At 44.4% G+C, this 27,421-nt stretch overlaps 1 protein-coding gene across 1 annotated transcript in view; it reads right to left on the bottom strand.

The window, feature by feature from the left end:
- The window catches only part of Elovl6 (ELOVL fatty acid elongase 6), a 107,164-nt gene that overhangs the window by 6,890 nt on the left and 72,853 nt on the right, over nucleotides 1-27,421 (bottom strand). Inside the window, exons 3-4 of the mRNA XM_031375472.1 lie at nucleotides 24,869-25,000; nucleotides 875-1,026 (exon numbers count right to left, since the gene is read on the bottom strand). Coding sequence (XP_031231332.1) covers nucleotides 875-1,026; nucleotides 24,869-25,000 — 284 coding nt within the window. The remainder of the gene's footprint in view (nucleotides 1-874; nucleotides 1,027-24,868; nucleotides 25,001-27,421) is intronic.

Raw genomic sequence — 27,421 nt, 5'->3', positions numbered from 1 at the left:
TTAATTCCACTAAAGCCATATAATTATTAACCTTGGATTAAAAATATTAGGAATCTCAGATAGAAGGGTGACCTGACCTGCCTTCCTTGGGAAGAACATACACCAGTTTGTGTGCTAGTGGATGCTATTCACGGATTCACTCAGAGCTCACCCTCACCAGTGGGGTCCTTAAATTACTCTGGCAATAAGGACACGTTTCCAGAAAACCGTGCTCGTAACAGGCCCATGACATAACTTGTCAATGTTTTGGCAAACTTATGCCACCATTACTTTCAAGACCACCGAAGGGCCAAGAGAATCTGAAAGCAGAGGAAGAATTTCCACTCCTTTCTAGCAGGTGTCCTACATTCACGTTCCCCAGGGCCAGACTTGGGTGGTGAATAAAATGAAGCAGCAGCAGAAGCCAATAGTTAGCTCGGTTAATGAGAATATGAGCCCCCAAAGCGAAGTTTGATTTCCCAGTCTGAATCTTGACGGCAGAGATGAACGGTTGCTTATCTCTGTGACTTAGAAACTGCGGCACTGTTCGTCTCTTTCTCTGATTTTAATATTACCTCAGCCGTTCATGGGCCTTAGAGAAGAGACCATGTGTTATTTCATAAATCCCCCGAGAGTGGCCTATTTTTAGTTTTGTTAGGACATTGACATTCGAAAACTGTTTTCCGTCAATATACGTAATGTACAGTGACTTAAAACACGAGGGAGCAGAAGGGTGGGAGAGAGGCGGTCAAATTTTTAAAGTTCGGGCATTCTAGCTTCTCAGCAACCAGCAAAGACAGAGCTGCACACCGTGTTTCTCTGTCCGTTCGTAGGAAGTCCCGTGTCTGTGAAGCTGCAGTGGGGGTGGGGTGGGGGCGGAAAGGGAACCACTCACCTAGTTCGGGTGCTTTGCTGAGCACAAATGCGTAAGCCCAGAATTTGCTGACAGGTCCATTGTAAAAACTCTGGTCACACACTGACTGCTTCAGGCCTTTGGTCATCAAGATGTACAGCATGTAAGCACCGGTTCGAAGAGCACCGAATATACTTCCAAAAGGAAGAGGGAAAAAAAGAAACAACAGTCAGGAGACCAATTTCACCTTTGACATTAACCTTTGTTAGCGTCTGAGTATGGATATGAATGCTCCATCTGTATGTATAAATAACTGCATACCAGAAAAAGGGCATCAGGTCCCGCTATAGATGGTTGTGAGGCACCATGTGGTGGCGGGATCTGAACTCTGGACCTCTGGAAGAGCAGACAGTGCTCTTACTCACTGAGCCATCTCTCCAGCCCATGGTCTGAGTATACATTAACGTCCATAAGCTCATTCATTTGAACACCCGGTCCCCAGCTGGTAGTCTGTTCCGGAAGGGTCTGGAACCTTTACAAGGTAAAGCCTTTGACGAGACAAAGCATGCCACTGGAGGTGGCCCTGAAGCTGTATAGCCTGGCCACAGTTCCTGTCTTCTCTCTGCCACCCGACTGTGATGGAACACTGCCAGCTAGCTAAGGTTCCTCCTGCCACACACCCCTCCCCCAATGACGGGCTGTTATAACTTGACAAGCATCCTTAGGAGGCAGGCTGGCCGCTGGTCATAGCGGCAGAGACGATTCCTAGTACCCAGTTACCAGGGTGCATCTTCAAGCGCCTTACAAAGGAGCTAGCACAAGTCCTGGTACTTTGTTTTGACTACTGTTTGCTCTTCCTCTGTGTCCCACAATGAGGTCATGGAAAGAAGGCTCACCCCTCGCCAGGCTCTCAGGTGGAACTATTTCCTCCCTGGACCTATTTCGCTGACAGGAGACAGAATAGCTGTACGTCCTTGGCATTACCTCAGCTCTGTCTGCATCCAGTCACTTTCCAAGTCCCGTTGGCTCTCATCCCTGAAAGTCTGTTAGTGCCTTGAAGCGAACTCTCCCTCCACATCTGGACCAGATACCTTGGCTCCTGCAGCAGGATCCAAGCTGCTGGTCCTGGCCATGTCTTTTTACTCTGTGTTTGCATCAGGGTGTTCCTTCTAGACTTAGCTCTACTACCAGCCCTATGATGAGTTCCGCTCACCCCAGAAGAGCTAAGTATTCACCTAACTGGGCACACAAACTGCCAACACTGTCTTTCGTTTGATATGTTTGCCTCCACATAGTCACAGATGCTCCATAAAAATGTCAAAGGGGGGGTGGGGAGGGAGCTTATCGACGCTATAAACGCAAACCAAACAAAACCCAAAGAGAGATGGCTGGCCCCAGGGAGAGATGTGTCGGCCTTCCCTTCTCCTCGACATAGGATACTGTGTAGCCTTCTGACTGTCAGCGGGAGCTACATGAACGATCCACTATGGGACGAAGTGGTATCCTCACCAGGTTGGGTAATGGAATTTTCCAAGAGGAGACATAGAAACACTTTTTCTGTGTAAGAGTTACAAGCCACTCAGCTAATCAGAACCATGAACTTTGTCCACTACATACAAAGAACTTTGCTGAGACTTAAGGAAACGAAATGGAGTTCCTGATTACTGTCTAAATTGGGACTGGAGGTGGCATCTCAGGATAGTGTCCCTCATTTCAATAGATGCTGTCACTTTTTGGTTATTGATGTAATTTATCTCTGTGCCTAGACGCCCCTGCCCATTCCTGACCAGGAATCACACGATTCTGAATGGCTTCTCTACAGCTCACCTTCGCCTCGCCTCCTGATGTTCCGCTCAGTGTGCCAGCCCTGCTGGGTCCATCATGTTCTCTGCCTCGGGGCTTTTTGAGTACTCTTCCCTCTGGAAGCTTACTGGTATTCACCCCAAGGCTGGCTCTTTGTCCCTTTCAAATCTCGAACAGGTTTAGCTCCTGGTGAGGATGCCTCCATATTTAGAGCCCACTGCCCTAATGTAGAGGCAGTGGTCTGATTTCATTGGACAAGTTGGATAATGGGAACTCTCCTTATCTTGACTCCCTCTCCCCTTGCTTCCCCAGATGATGGATCAGCTTTAATATGAAAGGTTCCAACTTTCCCAAATTAAGGTTTTACATCTTCTGCACTCTGCTGCTTTGGGAAAAAACCTCAGATGTGTCATCCAATAGCTGGCTGGCTGAGGAAGAGTCAAGAACTCCCCAGCCCCCACACTAAGAGTCCTTTGTTCAGGGTGTCCCAGGACATTCTTCTTCTAAGAAAATCAAACACCTTATGTATAGTTTAGGAGCAGTCGAGGACGTTTAGAAAGCAGTTTTAGCACCCCCATTTTCCTCAGGAGAGATTTCTCTTAGGAAAGCACACATGGCCAGTTCTAGCCAACGGGACGGGTTGGGAAAGGGTTCTTTACTCTCTAATATGCACTGTTCGACAATTCAGCAGGCATTTGGCAGCTACGAGGACAAAGTCAAGCCAGGATAGCAAAACAGTTGGTCTGGATGCGGCTGAGGTGGTAAGTGAAATTATGTCTCAGTTACCCTGGCTCAGGACTTCTTGCATTGCAGAAATCAATCTTCTGTACCGTATAAGCCATTCTGAGACTTTCTTCCTATTACTTGCAGTCCAAAGCCCTAGGTAAACCCAGCACTTGGATGTGATTTTCTACTGACTTGTTTCTTTAACACTCGGTGAGGAAATCACCTTCGTGGTTCAAAAGTACAGGTAGTCATTGGTAGCACCGGGACAGTACAGACTGTACATATGATGCTTATCTTGCATCATACACCAGTAGAGAGGAACTACCGATGACTTCTGCCAGGGCAAAAGCAAGGAAACCTGTGCGGTACTCTCTTCAAAACACATCGGCTACATCTGGGACTTTTCTGTATAAGTCTATTTTGTAAATCATAACCTTCCTGTTGGATCGTGAAAGGCAGTCTGTGATCTTTGGTTGAGGCAGGCTTACTCCGGAGACCCAGCAGAAAATTCTACAAGGGACGGAATAGTAAGCAATGCCCCCCCCAGACATTAGGCTACTGACACCACTGAGCCCTCGCTCCATTATCCTGTGCTATCTATTACGTAGACGATGCCCCCAGCTCCCACAATTCTGGCTGGATTCTACCCACCACACTCACCTGGCCACAGCCAGGTAAGCTCTGCCCCACAGTTACCTGGGAACAGAAAGGTAGCCCAGTCCACTATAAAAGGGGCTGCTTGAGAGGCAGGCAGATTTCTGAGTTCGAGGCCAGCCTGGTCTACAGAGTGAGTTCTAGGATAACCAGGGCTATACGGAGAAACCCTGTCTCAAACAAAACAAAACGGGCTGCTTGACCTTTCCCCGCACCGCCCCCCCCATCTTAACCTCTTACTCTTAACTTCTTGTCTTTACTCTCACCACTTGCTCCCTCGTGGCCATGGCCTGTCTCTACTCCACCCCCCTCCACCCCTTCTATAATAAATGCCTTAAGACCATGGACTGCCTCCTTTAGTCTAGACATGCCGCACTGGAACAATGGTTTAGGCCTTCTTCTAAAGAGCCTCGTTTAATCTCCCAGCTCCAGCTGCGAGATTAGACCGGACCAAGGACTCTCACTCCACACTGGCAAGGGAACCACTGGGCACCCCCTTTCTCCCCGCCCCTTTCTCCTTTCAGCCCCTGGGCTGACTGAGCTGAGCTGCCCTGGGGCCCTTGCCTCGTTCTCAGATCTTCCAAGACTGAGAGCCCACAGGGCTGCTCCCTTTCTCCCCCCATCCCCACTGGGAGAGTGGCTTCCCACAGCCAGATGCCCACCTGGTGGAGTGAAGAGTGTGCAGGCAGTCTCCTGTGTCCGCCGGGCCAGTGTCTGCGGAGCTCCCACTCTCCCTGGGTACCCATCGGTCTGTGGTGCACGAGAACCAGAGGGAGACTGCACATTCCCTACCTCACTCCACTCCACCCCACCCCACCCCCAGAGGCCGACGCCCATCCCGTGGTGGTTCCCTAGAGTTCTGCGACAGTCTCCCCAGCTCTGGCCGGACGCAGGTTACCTTCCCTCCCCCTATTATTTCGCCCGGCAGAGCACCCAACATTCCCTATCATACCCAGCCCATTAGACATACCCAAAACCCATGTGGCCCAGAGATGTTTCTCTACTGTGTTGCTGCCAGACTGAATGCAAGTAGGCAGAGCGGATCGAAAACAATCTTCCAAACCTTGGAAGTCACTGTAATTTATTACTATTTTTAAATTGTTAATAATTAAATTTATCCCCTCAGTTGTTAACTGTTTAGCACAACGGTTTTGATGCTCTGAGAGACTTCCTGTGTGGGAGAGCCAATGTAGTGTGAGAGCTGCTTTGGATTGGGAATGGTTTCTCTGCTCTGTGTCTGTACTGTGCCTGGAAACGCAGCATTTTGCTGGCATTTCAGTTGGGGGGTTAAGTAGTTCTTCACAGGGTTGAGGGTTGGAGCCTAGGGGAAAATAAAATCACTGCAGAGAATCTTCAACATCACAATGACCCACAAGACTGCTATCAAGTATACAGAACAAATTATTGTCTCGTATTTGGACAGAAGCCTCATTCCCTGAGCTCCAAACAATAAGGCTGCCTCAGAACTGAGGACAGTGGCACTTTTGAGGGACTATGTCAGTGCCAGCCATTGGGCCCATGTGTTCACGGGCAAAGGCGCATTGTTGAGCCATGACAATGCCGCTGTTGGGGATCAGTGTAGAGACCATCATCTGTGGGATGCTGCCAGCTCTGCCTCTGCCACATCTCAGCCATGTGTACTTCAGATCAGGTGGCTCTTGTTACAGCATCGCGCTGTGACACATTACTAAACTATACTTTAAGGCAGGCCCTTTTGTCTGTAAATTACGTAACTTCTAGAGGCAGTGTGACAGACACAGCTGCAAAAAAAAAAGGTACAGGTTTGGTTCCATGACCACACTTTTCTCTGGTAGGCTTGGCAGGCCTGTCCCTCACTGGGCACATCACTGGTCCTTTTTTGTAAGGAAACACTCTATTCACATCCACAAGTTCAGGTCTTCAGAGCCTACGGAGCCGTTGACAAGAATCATTCTCTTTGCCCTCTTCCTAGAGAGGTTCTGGTGGCCTGCAGGGCTTGCTGTTGAAAGCATGCTGCTGAGGAGCCTCTGACCCTGGACATAAGCAGGGATGGGGATGGGGACAGAGGACAGGGTGGTGAGTAGGTGACTGGGAGGGGGGCAACCGGGCAGGGGATGCTCTATACCTGGTTGGCCTAGACTCTAGACTCCCTGCTTTCTCAACCAGATTGCAAACCCCACGTCTGCCAGCCTTTCACAATCTATATCAGCTAGCAAGTTCATAACTGGACAGACACGAGAATTGTCCAGTGAACATCTTGGAAGAAAGGCTGCTGGCAGGAAAAAGCAGCTCATTCTTGTGCGTGGTTGCTTTAGTCAGCTGACGAAGACGGTCCGAGGGGCAGCTGAGCTGAGAGTCTGGGCAGCAGTGGGTAATGTTGCCGGATAACCAATCCTACTCGTCCTGTACTTGGCTGTCTACTAGTTCAGAAGGCATACGCTTTTTCTTGCAGAGTTTAGGTTAGTTTTACAGTGATGGGAGAGAGAGTGCTTTGGGAGGGAGCAGTGAATAGTAGTAGACACTAAACTGGGAAGGGAACAACCCAGGGACTGTCAAGAGAACCATGTTCTTTGGACTCCAGGCTTATACATTTAAGATTGCTTTTTTAAAATTATTAAATAAAGGTATATTAGACTGACATTTTCAAAAACTCTACTTACATGGGTGACTGCTCATCACTGATAAACATAAACAACAACAGATGTGCTTTCAATAAGGCTTGGGTGACTGTTTGGTGTGAAGAAATATTAATATTAATAGTAAACACCCCGTGTATTAATCACGAACCAGCACTGGGATTGTTGGAGAAAATCCTGATTCATTTACTGAACCACCAACTATTTAATTAACATCAAGGGTCAGATCCTGAAGTACTCATGTGGAGGGCAAAACCTCTGTAACATCCTATGGGTGACACAGACATGTGAAACACACACACACACACACACACACACCCCATATAACAATTTCATTATTCAATCCAGGAAGTAACTGTACTTTTCGTGCAGACCTTGGGAGATGTGTGTGTATCCAAAAGTAATTGCAACAAAAAGTAATTGTACAATCAATCAACCAATCAATCTCTCTCTCTCTCTCTCTCTCTCTCTCTCTCTCTCTCTCTCTCTCTCCATCCATCCATCTAAAAGTAATTGCACCATAATAAATGCCTGACTATTTTGTCAGTTGTTAAAACATGACAAGGGCTGACCCAGCAGTAGCAGCTCTTTATAAGCACAGGAGAGGCCACTGATATTTCTGATAACAAAATCTGTGTTGACATTATTCTTAGACAATATCCATAGTAGGACAAATACCTAATGATTCCAGAACAGGATAAAACAAAACCGAAAAAAAACAAACAAAAAAAAAAACAACCACCCAGCAACTGCTGTCATGCGCATTTATCCTAGGATTCAGCCTGCAGAGGTTGGGCAGAATCAGGTCATCTCCACACCCCTGTCATCTCGACCAATGACACACAGCTTACGGGCTGATCCCTTCTACTGCAGAAGACTGCGTTCTCAGTAGAGAATGTCAAACTTTAGGGGACTATTGTTTGTGTGTGTATATATACATATATCTCCTCTGCTAAACTGTTTTCCAACAACACAGCAATCCAAAGTATGAAGTGTTTCTGTTCATTAAGCCAGTAGCTAACTTGAGATACTTGGTCACTTTACTCTGTCCCCACATTGTGCGAATTGTTTAACTATATAATCTTTCTTTAGCTCTGCCTATTGAGAAGTATTTTTATAGGTCTTATATATTAACTTAAATTTTTAGCTTATTAGTTTATGTGTATGGATGCTTAGCTTGATGTACCGGTCTGCAGTGCTCTTAGAGCCCAGAAGAGGGTGTTGGATTCCCCTGGGACTGAAGTTAAGACTGGAAATTTAATCCAGGTCTTCTGGAAAAAGAGAGTGCTCTGAATTACCGAGCCATCTCTCAGTCTCTTGATTCATTTATTTCTCCTTGGAATATTAAACCAGATACTTCAATTAGAAACTTAGAAAATCTCCCAAATATGGTGGCTCATTAAACTGTACAAGATGAATCATAACTGATATGGCACATATAATCAGATCTCAGAGTTCAACAGGACCCTCTTCTTCCCCCAGAAGCTACTGGAAAATTAATTTTAAACTCTCATTGCTTTCTTTCATCTTTTTAGACCAGTTTTATTTATTTAATTAACATACACAGCGAGATTTCTCTGTATGATGAAACTCTGATTTCTAATGTTTGCTTCATATTTAGTCCTTGGGATTCATCTTTAGTTTGTAATTAAGAAAAACCAAAAGATTCCTTTGGAGTTCTAATGTTACACAGACATGACTTCCTTCTTGAAGAGCAACAGTCACAAAACAAGACAGGAATGAGTAACTAGAATTGAAGACCAGTAATAGGGAAAGTGGGATGCAAAAGGTGAGTCCAGTTTATGAGGAGGAAACCTAACATGTGACACTGGAATCAGGAAGTAGCTTCCGGTTCATTTTCACAGGGTTTCTCTGTGTAGCCCTGGCTGTCCTGGTACTCACTCTGTAGACCAGGCTGGCCTCGATATCCGCCTGCCTCTGCCTCCCAAGTGCTGGGATTAAAGGCGTGCGCCACCACTGCCTGGCCCGGTTCATTTTCATTTGTAGTGACATCTAAAGTGACTGACAAGTTGGCACATAACCATCTAATGCACTTCTAGGCTAAGCCACACGCTGCCGTATGGATTCCACTGGTCCTGAAGGCTTCATGTAGAACCCAGTTGGTGGGAAAAGTCTCAGACTACATAGAAGCTTTGCAAATAGCCCCTAATGTATCCCAGAAGTCATATACTGTGGTGGGTGTGCTTTGTACAGCTGCTGTCTCCATTCACAACACTCCCTTGATAAGTCAGAGAACTCCTGCTTCAGACAGTTGTTCTGATTATGTTTGATAGAACCAGCTGGCTTTGATTCAACTTCTGATATGTCAGTTTAATTCCCTTACCTTGTAAATACAAGCAACTTCCCTCCCCCCCCACCCCCCCATTAAAAGAGAAAGGTTGAAGGGTCTGAGTGTACGGCTTGTCTCTCAGCGACCTGACATGTCAAATATAGCTGAACAGGTCCTTATATCTGGAGTGTACAACTTGGAAATGACCCACTTGTTTCAAGAACCTGGCAAAATACTGACACTCTGGGGCCAAGTTTGAATGACTAACTTGATAATAATTAAAAAAAAAAGAAAAAGAAAAAGAAAAAACAGCCTTGCAGAGGACAGAGGGGAGGAAGGAGAAATTGAGATAATTACAAGGGCTATGGGTACCATGATGGGTGTCCATCAGCAGCTGCCACAGGCATAGATATGGCTACAGGCTCTGATGTATCAGTTTAGGATCGCATGTTTTCAAACTCACCAGGATTTTATATTACCGAAACTACTATTACATTTCCCTACGAGTCACAGGGATATCTATCCGCCTAACACAACTGATAGTTTCAGTTCCCTCAGGACCAATAGGAAAGTGTCAAACTCACCTTGACTTTAAGTCCTAGCTGTGTCAGCCTCAGTTGTGGCTGGCTCAAACTTGACTCTGCAGACATCTCAGGATGTCTCCCATGTGAGCCCCTAGCTCCATGAGACATTATTCGTCTCTTTATAGATTGACAGGCAATGACATAGACAGCAAGGGGCTTGTGAGCTAGCCTAGCCCATGGGCCTCCAATTCCTATGCAGCATACACTTATAGCTCAGAGCTGCTTCTGAAAACTCACCAGACTGTCACTTAGGGGAGGGAGTGGCTCTCGGTTTGTCTGATGAGAAAATCTTCTGCAAGCCCTAAGAAAAACGACGCCAGTGCTTGGAACAAAGCTCACACCAAGAAGTTTAGCCTTTAATCTTGGGAGCAACTATTCCTTCTAGCTCTAGGCTAAGATCATTCTGGAGATGTTCCTCTTCAAGAAGCCATCTTGCCTGTCCTCGTACTCCATCAATCTGCGCATGAAGCTATGTCAGTAACCAATGGAGGGAGTCAGCCATCTATGAGCCATAGGCATCCAAGAAAGAACGTGAGGCCTGAGAGTTCTGGGGCTTGTGATGGGTGGGTTTTCTTCCATCTTCTAAACGACCAACACAGTGCCCTCCTGATCCATTCCTGAGAAGGCTTGCCCAGGCCTAAGAGATACTTTCAACTTCCTAAGGGAAGAACAATAGGCAGGTGTCTGGACTTTTATAATGAGAACAACAAACAAAACTCTACCATTAGCGACAGGATGGTAGAAAGCCTGTGAACCAGAAAGAAGCTGAAATGAACTGAGGGGGGTACAGTGAAGGTGGACGTTGAAGCCAAAGAAAGAAAACAACACAAACCAAACCAAACCAAACCACAAAACAAAACAAAACCGTCATGTGAACCACAAAAAATAGTCATTATGTTTCTCTGGAAAACTTTTAGATCCTCAGGCCAACTCATGGTGCTTGCAGTAGGTGCAGGTTATTAGAGCAGCAGTAATTCCAGTGCCAATAGCCCTGCTCCATCGACACAACATTACAGGCTTTCCTGCCTTACCCAGCTGCAGGAGGAAAGCAAACACTTCCGAGAGATGATTAATGACAATCCCGTGGGGACAGTTCCTGAAGCATGCTATAGAACATTGTGTGCAGAGGAGGAGGAGGGAGAGGAGGAGGAGGTGATGTAAGGTCACCGTGGTGCTCAGTTTCTCAAATCCTTAAAATGAATGTGCTGCAGATGTCCTTCAGGAGCCCAGTTCTATCTAGTTCTCCATGAGCTCGTGCTACAGCTTTAAGGAATGCGGAGCCATAAATCATTAACTTTCTGCTCCTTCACAGATCCAGTGTCTTCCTTTGGGCACATCAATCTAAAGGCCCATCAGATCTTGATCACCTTTAAAACGGCACATTAATTCCCTATCAAAGAAGGTGAAGTCAATGGATGACCATTCCACAAATATTAAATATAAATGCTCATTGGATAGTAGGCTATATTCTTCACTGAAAAAAAAAAGTTTAATTTTGCTCTCCCCCATATTTAATTATTTTTACTGGATGGGGCATGTTCTGTAAAATATTTACTTGTGATATGCCTTTCTCTGTCACTGACTCTGTCATAGATCACTCCCAGGGTCTACAAACAAGTTACCTCAAGGGTAACAAATGACTTTTCATTTAGAGGGAATGGAGCTTCAATCTTGGACCACTGAGTGGGATTCCTCCCCTCAGGTAACCTTTCAGTCTCCATTTTCCCTCTGAGGTCTTCCATTTTATTTCTCGTGGCAAATTCCTGAGTGCACACAAAGCCAGGCATCCACCCACATGAGGAACCCTGTGGTGGGGATTTTTATTTACTAAGAAACTGACCAAATAGTCATCTAGAGATAATAGGAAAAGGTATTTCTTATAAAATCCTATCATTAGCTGATTTTTTAAAAAAAGATAAGTATTATAGAAGTACAAGTATATTGTGTGGTTTTGTTGTTGTTGTTTGTTTGTTTTGTCATCTTGACAACAAACTGGAGTCATCTGAGAAAATGCCCCCATCACACTGGCCCATACATAAGCCTGCGAGGCACTCTCTTGATTGACCTTTGATATGGGAGGGCCCGGCCCACTGTGGATGGTTTTCCATCCTTGGACAGATGGTCGGTCCTAGGGTGAAGAAAAAAGCAAACTGAGCAAACTGTGGGAAGCAGCTTGGTTTCCACTCTAGTTCCTGCCTCTGGAATTTTTGCTCCAACTTCCACCACATAGCAACCATGACCCGAGACTTGTAAGATGAAATAAAACCATTTCTCCCCAAGCTGCCTTTGATCAGAATGTTTATCATGGCAACAGAAACCTAACTGAGAAAGCGGAATTGCTTTCTGAACCAGGCAAGTGGTGTGTGAGCTGAACATAATAAACAGAAGGAAGGCCCAGCTCCGCCATCACCTGGGCCCTTTACATCCGAAACACAGATCTATTCTTGCCTAGCTCATCTCACCACCTTGAGATGAGAAAGACAGGCAGGTATGACCTGCTGGCCTATATAACTGACTCACTGAGTACCTGACAGAGATCCTTCAGAAAGCCGAGTCGGCAGGATTAAAGGAAAAGCAGAGGAGATGCCAATAAAAAGCCTTTGAACTTTTATCTTTAACCATCACGGGGATTTGGGCGGAGATGGCTCAGAGACTAAGAGGTTAAAAGCACTGGCTGCTCTTCTAGAAGCCTGGGGATCAAGTCCTAGCACCCACATGTTGGCTCATCACTGTCTGTAACTCAAGTTGCAGGGATCTGATGCCTTCTTGGTCACTAGACACATATAATAAAAATAAATAAACATCACTGGATTTTCCCTCTAACTGGAACTCATTATTGGCTTTTTCCATTGTAAAGTGTACATGGAAGGAGCTCAGGAGGGCTCAGCCCTTACAGCAGTTGTCCATGGCTAAGTCACAGACTTCATCTCCAAGAGACATCTAGCAGAGCTCATCACTGAACTTACAGACAACTAAGAATTTCCAATTTTATAGCTTCAGAATGTTGGCTCAGCTCCTTCGCCATTGGTGAACGGCCACCCCGCTGTCCCTGGCATCCTAACCTAAACTTCAAGACTTCCGTTTTATTGGAAGCACGCCTGGTCATCTTTGCTCCATGGCACTTAAAACCCCAAATCAAAGCCTTTCGTGGATCTATGATGGACTGTAAGAACTCGCAACCCTGATGGAACCACAGAGTGATTTTTGAAAAAGAAAACCAGTGCATACCTAACTGAGCACATCTTAACATGCTTAATAGGCCTATTTAAGGAAGATTAGCTCAGGCCCACTGACCTGACTTAGGTCAGGTGTTGTCAGCTGATGTCTGGGCTTTCCTTCATAAACTTTACTTTTGAAGGCCCATCTGTTGGATTTCCATGACAGCTTGGGTGCGTTTAAAAAGAAGCACCAATGGACACTTAGCCTCTGTAGTGAGGTTAAGGCCTGCCTCTGCCTGACCCATCAGACTGCAGCCTGGCTCCGAGCTCCAACAGTGCCATGCCAGAGGTGTGGCCTATCAGAAAACACGTAGTGTTGTCTAGAATGTGGGTAGCCTAGACCCCTTGTGTGCCGACAGAGGAGTGCGTATGCAAAATGAAAGGAAATGCCTAGAAGACGGTATGGCAGTCACTCTGAAAGCTGAAAACACATGATCACCCAATTCAGCAGTCTTACCCGGGGCCCACAGTTTATCCACAAGAACAAAAAAATGAAACCTTAAAATAAGTTATCTTTTGAACATGTGTTCCAGCAACATTATTCATAACAGGTAGGAGTAACCCAAGTGTCTGTCAGGGGACAAATGGACAAAATGTGGTCTGTTAACATGAGGTATCAATGAGCCACAAAAAGAGATTCTGACACAAGCTACAGTGTGGGCAAACAGTGAGGACTCTGTGCCCACCAGAAAAAGATGGATACTACGTGTTAGATCGTGGGCCCAGCCAAACATACAGACGGAAGGGAGGAAGGAAGGAAGGAAGGGAGGAAGAGAGGAAGGAAGGAAGGAAGGAAGGAAGGAAGGAAGGAAGGAAGGAAGGAAGGCAGGCAGGGAGAGAGGAAGGAAGGAAGGAAGGAAGGAAGGAAGGAAGGAAGGAAGGAAGATGGTGACTTCCGGGGGCACAGGGCTGGGGAGGTGGAAATGGAGAGTTACCTTTTAATTGGCAGTTTCAATTCTGCAGGATAAAGAATTTCTAAACCTGATTGCACAACAAGGTGAACACAACTTGATACACAGACAAAAATGGTTGAGATTAAAAAAAAAAAAAAAAGGAAGAAAATAAGCAAGGGATATGGAAAAAAGGGTATCTCTAAGTTTAAATTCCTGTGTTTTGAGATCTTACTTCCAAAAAACCAAGGTAAGTGAATGTCTTGATTAATGACCCTTACGATACTAAGGAAAAAAAGAAAAAACAAAGTTCAATTGTAAGCTAACAGTATTGGCCAGCCTGTGCTACAAAACAAGATTTTTGTTCAAACATCACCCACCTTCCCACGGCCTCAACACAATTAGCAGCATAAACTTTTGAGAAAAATGCTAAAGTGACTTCTTGAAATGAATCAGAAGTTCCAGCAATGAAGAGACTTTCATGAAGAGATGAAAGTCTGAAACACTTTTTGAAGCTCTGACAGGCCCAGGGCAGGCCACAAAATCAGGGCATACAGACCAGTATACAGCAAGCAGATTGGAAGCAAGAGAAATGGAAAAGCCCATCATAGTCAGCATCCTACAAGGGGATCTTGGGAGAAATTGCTGGATAATGACTCTGCACTTCAATATACAAATCTGTTAATGGGCAAAAATGAAGAACTGGAAATGGATCCTAATGAGCAGAGAAACACTGGTGGATGTCACGAGATGGGGTTGGCTGTCTCTGTAATATACAGAGATTATGTTATGATAGCTGGATCAAGTTTGCAGGATTCACATGGACTCAGCCATCTACAACGACAGTATATCAAAGTACTGAAGCTTTTCTTTTTCAGGCAGTTATGTGTAAATGCACTAACCAGTTAATCTTAACTCATTGGTCACACAAGAATTTAGTGTCCTGCCAGGAAAGACATAGAGAACACAGATAACTGCCCATTAAACTGTTTAATTATATTGTTTTTATCGGGTTTATTCTTAGATACACTTATTCCATGCTAGGCTCTCTTTAGTATCCCAGAATTTAAAAAGTGAGAAAGACAAATCTGTTTTTACCACATCTATATATTCTGCTGTAGTCAACTAACACTAACACACAAACACACGCATGCACACAAACACACAAACACAAACACACACACACACACACACACACACACAGTAACTTAATGATTTCCTGTAGTGGTTAAACATCTCAGTAATGACAAGATGAGACACCAGGGAGGTGACAGGTGATTTGATAATGGATTCATGAGAAGGAGCCTGGCCTGCCACAGCTTTGATATAAACACACACACAGACAAGGCTCACAGCAGAAAAGACAGGGATGCCAGTTCAAGGCCAGGAGGCCTGGTTGTACTGGGACCGGTGTGAGATACGGCTTCACAGACTGATATGGCCACAGCCTGTAGATAGAGCCTCTGAGGATTTTTATAAGGCATAATAATTAGCAACAATAAGAATCATTTACTCAGCAGCACTGCAGAGCACTGTCTGGTTTTAAGCGAGACGGGGATATGATATGCTTTTTATATAATATGCAGGCTGCCATGAGGAGAAAGACAACACGAAATGACAACCTCCACATTGTTAACGTACACAATCGTGTGTGTATTTTTATTAAAGAACATTTATTCGTACTACACAATAGAGTAACTAAAGAGAACATTTAGAAAGGGCTAGTTCTCTCATTCCTAAGGATGCCGTAAATGGTAACAAGAGACACAAAGAAAGACAAATTTGTGATGCTTTTTTAGCAACTCTCTGAAACACTGTCATGGGTGTCACGGTAAGAAAGAAGAGACTAAAGGTCACTGGCCTAAGCAATAGAGGTCCTGGGATAAAGAGGAACTAATTTAATTATTAACTTATTTTCTGATTAGTTAACTTGTAAGGAATTCTTAAAAAGTAGACCAAGCACATTTTTTTTTTTTTTTAAATAAGGCTTTTCAGAGCATACTGAGTTTGAGGCAAGACAAACTACTGAAAGAACATGTAGATTGAGATGAAGCAGGGACTCTGAGATATCACTCTCTCAGGACCAGAGAGAATAGCCATGCTCTAGGGTTGCCTGGCTCTCCTGGCTCTGCCAAGATGGCATTAGGCCAACCAGGAAGCTGGCTGAAAAAAGCCACTCCCTGAAGAGAAAGTTAACCAGGAGAATGCTGTTATCTCAGGAGAAGGCGTGTAGTTAACAGTCCACAGAGGGGGGCAAAATGGCTGTACAGAGGTCAGCCCAGAAACAGGAAGCTTAGGAATACAGACAAGCATGCCAAGTAGGCCAGAGTCCCAGCCAGACTGCGCTGGAGCACAACAGGCCACTCTGGGCTTCTTGTCCTGACCTGGATGCTGACAGGAGATGTTAAAGATGGGAATTGTGACTTAGAGTAAACCATGCGGCTATAATAAATGCAGATTTCTTAGCTTGGCCATCAGAGGTTCCAAGGTATCAGGCTTGAGGGGAGAACCCAGAAAATACAACTTTTAATTAACATTCAGACGCTGTTCTGTAAATGAACCCCGAGTCAGGGCTTGAGGAAGACCTGTCTACGGTCTTTCTTACGTATTTCCTTTCTGCAGCACTCCCCAGTGAGCCACACCCCCAGCCCATGGTTCTCCCTAGCAGAATCTACTTAGCCCTCTTCAAAACTCTGGCCCCCCAATTATGTAAAGCACATGGAGCCGAGTAACAACGCTTTCAGGCCAGACCAAGCTGTGGGTGTACATGCCCATGGGGGGGGGGGGGGGGGGGGGGGGGGACGACATTTCTTCCCATTCTGTAAGTTCTTTCATAGGGTCATGAATCACAACATTCTGAAATATTCCGGTACACAGTAATATGCTGTGGCTCATGCATGCAATTCAATGGAAATGTGCACCCCCATACATAAACTATGCTCAAGAAACAATAGTGTCCAAGCGGAGCCACAACCGTGCCATAAAGGAGCAGCGTTTGAAGTTTCTCCCTGTCATTCATGGTCACCTTAGCAATTCTTTGGATCAGGAAAGTCCTAAGTCCCCAGTGCGACTGGGTGGTATCAGTGCTGGGATGAAACCTGGGCCTACGGTGGCCTGCACAGGCGCTCCAGAGCACGAAGCCACACTGACAGCCTGACCTGCTGTTCAGCTCAGGCCACCCTCAAACTTACAATCCTCCTGCCTCTGCTTTCCAAGCCCTGGCACTACACATTGGTGTGCTGCCACGCTGAGCCCACTGTGGCAATGACAGCTGGTGAAACACAAGAATGCTCACCATGTCACCATTGTGGTCATGCTAAAACAACCATCAGAGCCACACTTTCGAGTAAAGAACCCCCTTAGGATGGAAAATTACTGTTAGCATATATTTGCTGTGGTTTAAAATTATGTTTTGAAACACGGAGTTACACGGAGCTAGACCTATGTGTTCTGACAATCCCAGTTTGGCTTTTATTCCTATGGAAAAATTAATCTGGAGTTATAACAGTTCAGAAATAGTTGACTGTTCCAACATATCGAAAGAACTTCCCTGACACAACTAAAGGTTGCAAGCCGAGAATGTATATTCTTTGTAGGTCAGTTGTAGGATGGCATGGATAAAACCCGGCACCCATTGTATAAACTGGTTGTTAGAAAGTTCCAGGAAAGCCTGTAATTTCTGTTTTGTTTTTGTTTTTTTAAACAGGGGAAATCTGTTCATTTTAACTTATGCTAAAATAAATTTTGGAATAGCAAACATTTCCCATTAAATATGGAGGATGTCTTCCTCCCTAGGCTCCAGCGCTGCCTCGGTGGCTGGCTCTGCCTTTCCTCGCCTGTACGGTCTGCAGAAGGCTTGGGTAGGGTGGGGTAGGGTGGGGTGGGCTCTGAGCGGCCAGTGTTGCACTCAATGCAGCTCTCCTAATCACTGCAGCCAACAGACCCAGCCCAAGCTTGAAGAGGTCACTGCAGCAACATTGTGTGAAGTGCGATCACTCACCTTGTGTCAACCTTGACTCAGATCTGCGTCCCCTCCAGCCCCTCCAGGAAGAGATCACAGTGGCCCAAACAGCGCTGCAACTCACCAGCGCAAAAGCAATTACTTTCACTTTTGGACTTGATCCAAAACAGGAAACAATAGAAGAGTCCTGGACACACCCCCCCGCCCCCCGCCCGCCAGCTGCTGACAACGCTCTTCATTCTGCAAAATAATATCTGAATGGATTTCTTCCCTGATACTAGTGCCACAGTAAGGACATTCACTGTGCTCATACAGTTCCTTAGCCACATCTACACTTTATTTTTTTTTTATGTATTATGATTTTTTTTAAGACAGGGTCCTTCCTGTGTTGCCCAAGGTGGCCTAGAACTCTCCAGGTTTCCTTCCTGGTGTTAGAGGCAGGCATACACTTGGTTCACAGCTATGGGTTTGCATGAAGAAACAATACTTTGTAACTTTGGTGGGTGGGATGAAGGAAGAAATAATTTTTGAGAAGTAGCCTTTTTTTTTTTAATGTGGTTCTCACCACAAAATACTTCTAATGGAGAATAATTCTCGTGACTTAAAAGACGATTTAAAAAACTTTTATTATTTTAGATTTATACTTTTTATTTATATATGTATATGTGAACCTATGTGAATGTTGGTACAGCACATTCATACAGTGCCCACAGAAGCCAGAGGGCATTAGACTCCAGGATCTCTATAACTGCTGAGCCATCTCATCTCACTAGCCCCTAACAATCTCTTCTTCTATACTTGGTAATTAGACTCAAATAGACTGTCTCTCCTTTTATCAGATCCCTGTCCTTCGGAGCAAAAGCAGTACACGGATGATTATTAAACAGTTTTAAGTCAAAAATCTACTTAAGGGTTTAGAGAACATAAAACAGGGTTTGCTTTTTAAGAAAACCAGAAGTAGAGAGCACAGGCAGGCTTAGATGACCCCAACCATCCAGTCTGAAAACCTCTAGCCTCTTATGGCATTTCCCATCAAAGGGGCCAATGGAGCTGTGTCTAGAATTTCCTAATCCAAAGCCAACACAACACAGGGCTCTCATTAGGGTGCAACAGCTGTCTACTTCATGAGAGTCAAAATGAAATGTACAGTAATTCTATCAAAAAGCTGACCACAACAACCGCTGAGAAAGCCGGAGGAATTTCTGGCATTGGAACTCCACAATTTGTTAGCTAGAACTTTTGCCAGTTGTGTTTTCCCTGTGAAGATGCCCACGCTAATCGTTTTTATTCTGCTATTTACTTTCCCCTCTTTCCAGGAGTTATTTTATAGACTCAATTTAGGATGAAATGCTTAGAGGAAAGTTAACAGTGAAAACAAGCAGTCTTCCCTTTATGAACAGCTATGAAGGCAGGGTACGTGAAAGTAGACTTATAACCTGCCTATATGCAGTCTATAAGCCTGGAAGTGATTTCTATAGTGAGTTTCAGAAATGCAAGCTAAAGTCAAACTTCTAAAGTTTCTACTTTAATGTATGCAAGAACCTATACTTTTTGGAGATGTGAGCAGAGGATTTAGACATTAGCTAACTATTAGTCAGTTGATCCTGAGATCCTTGGTAAATGAGAACTTCTGAGTAGACAGACCAACTGTCCATTGTCAGAGAATGCCACTCTTTAGAGTATCAGACTTGGTTATATTTATTTTAGGAAGGGTCTGTCTGTCTGTCTGTCTGTCTTTTTTATTTTAAGACAGGGTCTCTCTGTGTGGCCTGGGCTGTCCTGTAACTAACTAACTACCTCAGTAGACCAGCCTAACCTTGAACTTAGATATCCACCTGCCTCTGCCTCACCAAGTGCGCTGCGGCCACCACCAGTGACGTTTTTCTTGTGATTCAAGGCCATAAACGTGGCACATCTTTTTCCTAGTCAATCAGTTACTTTTAGTCCTTGACAATAAGATTACAATCTTGAATGTGACATCACACAGAGCTCCACCTAGTTCTTTAAAGATGCAATCAGTCAGTGCCCCTAACTTCCACATTCTACCCATAAGGATGCCACATACTAACTGCAAGATGGGTGGTCCACTCAGTTATACACGAAAGCCATGTGCATCATGCTTTTCTGGGGAAGCAGCTGGAGATAACGGGGTGGCAGCACACTAGTAGCCAGGAGAAGAGGAGGGGGTTCCTCTGGAGACCCTGAAGCAAGCTGGTATCCCTGACTTAGAGCTGACTTTAGATCTACCCTACCTTAGTGTTTGAACATGAGAGGAACAGAAAACGTATTACAAGGGCAAGTGGGGAAAAAAGCCCAGGAACACAGTCACAGGTCAGGCAGAGAGGGCCAGAAGCAGACAAAGGCATTTTAAGCGGACATACTGAGTTATGAGAACATGCTTTTTTTCTTGACTTTGCATACTCTCAAACTATCAACTAAAGGAGCTGTGCTATCAAAAGAACACGTGCACACGCGTGCACATACACACTCACATCAATTGGCAGATTAGAGGACACTCAAGTTCGATTCCTTTAATCTTGTGAAGAAAATGAGTTTAGTCTCAGAAAGGAAAAACAAAAACAAAAACATGTGAAGTCACAAAAGGCAGAAGGCTGGAGTCTCCAGAGCCATCAGAGCCTGGGAAAGCTCTTACTCTTTAGATGGGTCTTGTTAGCTCATCTCTCATGTTCTGAAGCATCGTTCTTGATATTTATTTATTTAATCCAGCTAGTATAAGGATTAATTTGAAGCTCTGTGCTTTCAGAGAACCCAGGCACTGCCTCTTGTAAGTAAAATTACTCTGAATACCTTAGGGCTCCTAATGTCTTCGAATTGTTAGGAATTCTATTAGGAGAATTCCTACTTCAGCCCTATGTTAAAACAAAAACTTGACATCAGGGAACAGCCACCTCTCCTGGCTCCTTCAGTCACTGAACACAACATCTGTTATGTGGCTGATGCTTTTTCAGATCTCAAAGATGTGGGCAAAGGCAGAGAAGAAACTTCCCGTATGCTGTTCTACCCTTATAAATGAAAAGAAAGGGATAAAAGAAATCCACTGTTCATATTAACAAGTTGCATTGTGCAGGTAATGAAACATTCTTTTTAAAAATTCACTCATTTTAATTACACACATCTGGTTCTAAATCTTAAGACTCTGTAAAGTATGAGCAGCATCTGAAATAGCAATGAATTCAGTGGGTGTGGTTTGGGTACCACAGCCTCAAGGAAGTATAGTAATTTAGTTGTAAATGGGAATAAGGAGTGATCAGAGAGCCTGCACCAACTTTCTTTTTTTCTTTTTTTGGTTTTTTTTGAGACATGGTTTCTCTGTGTAGTTCTGGCTGTCCTGGAACTCACTCTGTAGACCAGGCTGGCCTCGAACTCAGAAATCCACCTGCTTCTGCCTCCCAAGTGGTGGGATGCATGAACTTTCATTTGTGAATTTTCTGCTACAGATAGTAGGCAATGAGATTGCTATTAACTAAACAAATCCAATCCACTGGTAGGTAGTACTGGCAAAACCAATTGCTACCTGCAACGGAAAAACCTCCTGTTACCGAGGTCATAGCCAAGTCAAGCGAGACCCAGGGACCTATCCATACCACAGTATCAACCCCAAAACAGTCAAGCACTGAGTATTTGGAAATGGAGAGAGAACAGGTCGAAGGCTTTCAAGAAAGAGCTGGAAAGCACGAAAGAACGGGCTCCCCGGTGGCCTGCAAGTATGTTTCGCACAGGAAATTTCAATGATAGAATGAGACAATCAGAGTGTGAGCAAGCACTGTTTCTAGACAGCAAAGGATCCCTGGCAAGGTCTTCCACTCTCGTCCACACCCTGAGGACAATGTGCGCTCCTGGACGAAGGAAGGCTCATTTCTCAGAACTACAGCTACTTCTTCATGTCTAAAAGAAATCTCAAGAGGAACATCTAGCTCCCACTCATGGTATTCACTGTCATGTTTTCCCTCTGCCAGTCGATAGATAACTGTGCTTGCTTCAGACCAATAATGGCCGTCAGTGTCATCTGGTACATTTCAGAAGACAGAATTTGGCACTTTCATAGAAATTCATTCCATTGGTATGATGGACTTCTGAAGAAATTCAAATTCTTCACACACACACACACACACACACACACACACACACACACACACTCATCCCATGCAAAATCGTGGCAAAGAGGAGCCTTTAGGATTGATGAGGTAACACAGGAATTTATAAACATCATAGTCAGTAGCTTAAGCCTTATTTCAAAATAACCACCATTGAATGATGCAGTTGTAAATTCATGAAGGCTCCTTTAGAAATGGCATGCTACTTCAGCCCACTTGAGACAACCGAAGGTGTTAGTGATTCAGTAAATGACAGAAAGCACCTTGAGAACCGTGCTGTCTTCTATGTCATTGCCCAAATTTAAAAATTTAGGTTGTGACAAAAGATTCCTAGAACATTCACCTATTTAGAGTAAATATCTATGGGTAAGGAGATTTAAGACTGTATGTGTGGGGCTGGAGAGATGGCTCAGCGGGTAAGAGCACCGACTGCTCTTCCAGAGGTCCTGAGTTCAAATCCCAGCAACCACATGGTGGTTCACAACCATCTGTAATGGAGTCTGGTGCCCGTGTCTGAAGACAGCAACAGTGTACTCATACATAAAATAAATAAATAAATCTTAAAAAAAAAAAAAAAGACTGTATGTGTGCTTTTCCTTTGGTTGGTTGGTTGGTTTCATGAACAAAGATTACTTGTAAAACTAGAAATTAAATTTTAAAAAGCTGCTAGATAACTATATAATAACAATAACTGCCGGGCGGTGGTGGTGCACGCCTTTAATCCCAGCGCTTGGGAGGCAGAGGCAGGCAGATTTCTGAGTTCGAGGCCAGCCTGATCTACAGAGTGAGTTCCAGGACAGCCAGGGCTACACAGAGAAACCCTGTCTCTAAAAAAACAAAACAAAACAAAAAAACAAACCCAAAACAACTACAACTGGGTAGCATTCCTGGGAAAAGGTCGGCGAAGGCTGTGAACTTGCAATCTACTTGCAAAACAGGGAGTGGCTATAACCAGAGGTTATCCCTTTGAAGACACAACCCTGCTGTGCGGGGTTTGTGGGTATCAAAGTCTACAACAGGAGAATGACCTTCAGGTCAGTGCTCATCACCAGACAGAAACCTGTCCACAGAGGTCGGAACCAGTGTGCTGTCTGTCTGTCTGCAGAGCACATGTCCTCCTGTGTCCTTGTCACTAAAGCCCCCCTGTAACAGCTGGGACATCACTAAGACATCCTGCCACAAGACCACATCGAAAACTTACTTAATTAATCTAACAACTACTTCCTCGGAAACACTGAAAACTCTTTTGTTTGTAGATTCAATCGGTCTTACCCCCTTTTATAAAGAAATGTAGAACAGTTGTTAGTAAATCACCTTCCTTAATTTCCTCTACTAATTTTAGAAAAGGAACATTTAACACCTACTTGGGCTCCAAGGTTGGGGGGGGGAGCAAATTATTCATCAGACAAGACGTTGGTGTGCTTAGTTATGAAAATGTTAGCAGGTGTCTTCCCGCAGGCAGAAATCCAGAACTGGGGGTGCGGGCTAAACAGAAGGATTAATTTATCAATGGCAGCGGGCTGTTGGGCTTCTAGGCCGCCCCCGGCTTTCATTCACTACTTATGAACATAGATACTTCATCTACGCACAGGTGTTAGGTATCAGTCTGTGACTTAATGTCTGACATGACCCATGTGTGTCAGGTAACAGGAAGTCTGTTTTCTCCTTCCTCACCTTAAAGGGGGAGGGAGGGGAAGAGAAGGCAAGGAAATCCAGAGGGTTAGTGAAAACACACAGACCTCATTTTGGTCCAGGTTTATAAATAAACTATAAAGAGGAAAGTATAAGTCAAGTAGAAAAATTCAAGACTTTACAAAGAATTACTACTCATTTAGGCGAGGAAATAGTACTGTGTGCATTTCATTGAAAAGAGCCCTGCCTTTTTAGCTCTCACAGAATTGCTTCAGTCTGCATTATTTCCAAATTTGGGGATAAGGGAAAAGTTAGGTATAGAGAAGAAACGTGACCTATTGAAAGCTGAGTATGTGTTAAGCACGCTAGGTACATGGGGCATCATTGTTTATGCATCATAGAACATCAAAGGGAAAAGATTTGGGGAATATCAAAAAGCAATTATTCAGAAAATCCTCTTGCAATATGGAGGACCCGCCCTTCCCTCGTACTCCCAGTCTCAGAATACCGTAAGTAGAACATGCTTACATTACAGGGAAGTATAAATACAAATGGAAATTCTTCTTTTGGTTTTCTAGAGACTTACAACTTAACAGGAAAAGAACTGGAAGTCTGCAGTGACAGACTCAAGCACAGGCTCTTCAAATCCCTGGCCTCCCCAAATCCAGTGAAATAAAAAGAGGGACCTGCAGTGCTAAGCAATCGGGAGTTCCCATGCAGGCAGCCAGCACAATGGAATGTGCTACTCCTGGAGCTCCATGGGAAAATCCTCTTCCTGAGTGATCCTAATAAGCTTTAGGTGACTAATGAGCCTTTTAATGATACCATCCATCTTTCCTTAGTGCTAGAAAAGCTAGCCGTATCATTCCAGAAGATAGCTGTAAGATGACAGTGATGTGCTTTGTCTTAGATTTCCCCCATTCTGCCCCATTGACCCTGCTTCTCAACCCAGTCACAAATTTTGATAGGACAAGTGACTCTGACAGCTCTGTTGGTGAATTCTGGCACCTGCCTGGACTCCAGCAGTGTGCTAATTCATCAGTCTTGTGGATGGCCTACATCACCAAATATTAGAAACAAAGGAATGTGGTGGCTGCTTGCAGGTGGACTGAAGTCCCTGGAGAGGCTAGGCAGCATCTCCACGGGTTCTGTGTTGGGTTCTGCCAGGCAGGCACACAGGAAGAACCAGCTGTATAAAAACATATGCCAGCGAGCATGGGGAATGAAAGTGGACAAGCTTCGGGGGATGCAGAACAACAATGCTTTCGGGTTAACAATGACCCCGAGCCCTGATCTCCAATAGACTTCACAACTTACTGTGCGTTTTGGAATTTTATATTTGTATTTGGGCAACCGGAATTACTGAATGACCAACTTTGCTAGCAAAAAAAATGGCCCAAGACCTCACCCAAGAGAAGACGGAGAGTCAATGTGACCGGAACAAAGCCATTTCTATGGGCATTCATGGTGAATTAAAAACAAAACAAAACAAAACAAAAAACCCAGACCTGAGGAAAGGAGTGTCCTGAGGGAATGAGAGCAACCTACCTGAAGACGGCAAGAGTCAGCGACCAGAGCACGAGCGGCTTCCGCAGTTCAAACTTGGCTCGCTTGTTCATCAGATGCCGACCACCGAATATAAAGGCAGCATACAGCGCAGAAAACAGGAAAGATTTCTTCCTACGAAGAAAAAGATGGACCAAACCTCGTGAGACAGGAGTCCTGAAATACCTCTCACAACAGCTTCCCTGCCTTTACTAAAGGCATTTTCTTGAGTTCATGCCGCACTTCGATGCCAATGGAAAATTAATCTCCTTGGAGATTCTGTTCTGTTGGCAAATCCATCCTGCAGTTGCCAACAGGACACAGTGAACACCGCTCAGGGGAGACAGATGTACTTTTCAGACCCTAAAATCAAAAATTTCAACCTAGCACCAAGGTACAAAAAGTGACCATTTCACTAAAGGAATTGCTTTTATTCTTTTTAGATAAATGAACCTAAGGGAGAGTCATGGTTTTGGCAGAAGGCAAGTATTAACCTGCAATATTGCCATTAATAAAAATGCATAATTGTCAGAGACCGCACACACACCTGAATTTAAGCATGTCTCTGATATGACCATCTGCAGGACCACTGAATGAATGATTCCCTTTTGGTGAGTTGTACAGTCAGTCCCTGACTAAGGATCCTGGACTGATCAGACTGAAACCACCTTGAGGGACACAACAGTCACACACAAGTATGTATTAAAAAAAAAAATTCTTGCTTGGTGTGGTGGCGGACGGAGACTGGGCTCATCATATCTACCCCGCTTCTCTCTTACAAAGACACAGAAACCACTTTACATGCGGAAAAACGGAAAAACGTTTCATCATAATTATTTTTAAGTGGGTGATCAGATTCGAAAATCTCCGTGTAAGGATGTGGAGCCTATATGAGGACATCACGGGAGGGTGATCACTGTTGGAGCTCCTGTGCACTTGCACACAGCAAGATGGAAGTTTGATTTTGGTGGGGGCTGTTAGATATATCAGCAAGCTAACCGGAACCCCCCAAGTCCCTGATTTGTTACTGTACAGTGTGGTGATGCCAAACTATGCAGAGAAAGAGTGAGATTGAGAGGGGTGGGGGTGGGGAATTCAGAGGCCTTGTGCATAGTTTAAACCTTGAAGTACACTTCTAGAGATACAAACCCATTCCTTAGAATGGGTATCCCCTATGCAACTGGACCGAGAGGGAAATGGTCAAGGAATAAGCTGCAAGACATAGTATGAAAAGCAAAATATGCTAAAGAATGCAGCATGTAAATGCTTCATAAATTATTCCTCTGATTTTGGCTGGCATTTACTATGCATCCAAGAAACAGCCCTACCTACACCTATTTGGCGAACCACACCGAGTAAAGCTATGATTCCAGGAATCAACCAAATGTAACCCTGCAACACGGCAAGTGTCGGTTGAGAAAACTTAGTCCTGGCTCTTACCGAATATATGATGGCAATCTCACCCTATCAAGGTTTTTTTTTTTTTTTAAAGGGCAAATAATAGCACATTGATACCATACGTCCTCAGGAGACATTGAACAAATGGGCAATTGGGGACACTGAAAGAAAATGTATTTCCCCAGCAGTATATTTAAAAACAACTGAAGGAAAGTACTGTAATAGATTATGGCACATTTTCCTCCTCTGACAAATATTTTTCCCTCAAAAACAAAGCAAAAAAAATTATGGCAATTTAATGGGAAAATATAACTAGGCTATTTATTCAAGAGGTACTCTCATCCATAAATGCATACACATGACTGTATTTTGGCTCTAAAATCTCTCAAGGGTATGGTATTAGATCACATAGAACGAGACTCACTTTCCCTATACTCATATGACACACACACTCATAAGATACACAAAACACGTAAAGCCCATGCATAAGCAATGACCTGCTAAAAGAAAAAAGGAATGGAACCCTACTATTAATCCAGGCAATGGTAGTATTAAAGAGCATGATTCTTTTCTTCTCACTTAGAAAGGTAAAGATAACGAGTTACTGAAGACCACAAAGCCTTTCTTTACTTAGGAACTCTCCTGTGTGGACCCCCCCATGGAAAGGCCTTCTTTCTTAATCCTAATGACCCCACCTTCTGCTAAAGTACTACTTCCATTTTCGCGAAAAAAAGAAATGGGGTTAGAGGTTAAGTAGCTCTTAGGTTTGCCTGCGCTTCTCAGTAAACTTCAGCTGAAAGGGGGGCTGGATCTCCACGTGCTGCGCCTAAGCAAGAAGAAAGGGCTCCTTTGGTGACCACTAAGTCACTGAGCAGTTTACTGGGAAAACCCCAAGGAGCACACCCCACACCATCCCATCCCACTCCAACTGCCACGTCCCCCAGATCTGTCAAATGTACTACCTTGCTTCTTTGAGAATGCTCCAAACATTCCCTGGAGATGACGCTTCGTTTTTTTAAAAAAGATCTATTTTCATTTGATGTGTATGAGTGTTTGCTTGCATGCATGTGTGTGTATCACGTGCATGCCTGTTGTCTGAAGGGGGCCAAAACTGGCCACTGAATCCCCTGGAACGGAAGTTGCAGGGTTGTGAGCAGT

The sequence above is a fragment of the Mastomys coucha genome, unplaced genomic scaffold, assembly GCF_008632895.1.
Source record: "Mastomys coucha isolate ucsf_1 unplaced genomic scaffold, UCSF_Mcou_1 pScaffold16, whole genome shotgun sequence".
Lineage (NCBI taxonomy): Eukaryota > Metazoa > Chordata > Mammalia > Rodentia > Muridae > Mastomys > Mastomys coucha.
This window is presented reverse-complemented; position numbering and strand designations above follow the sequence as displayed.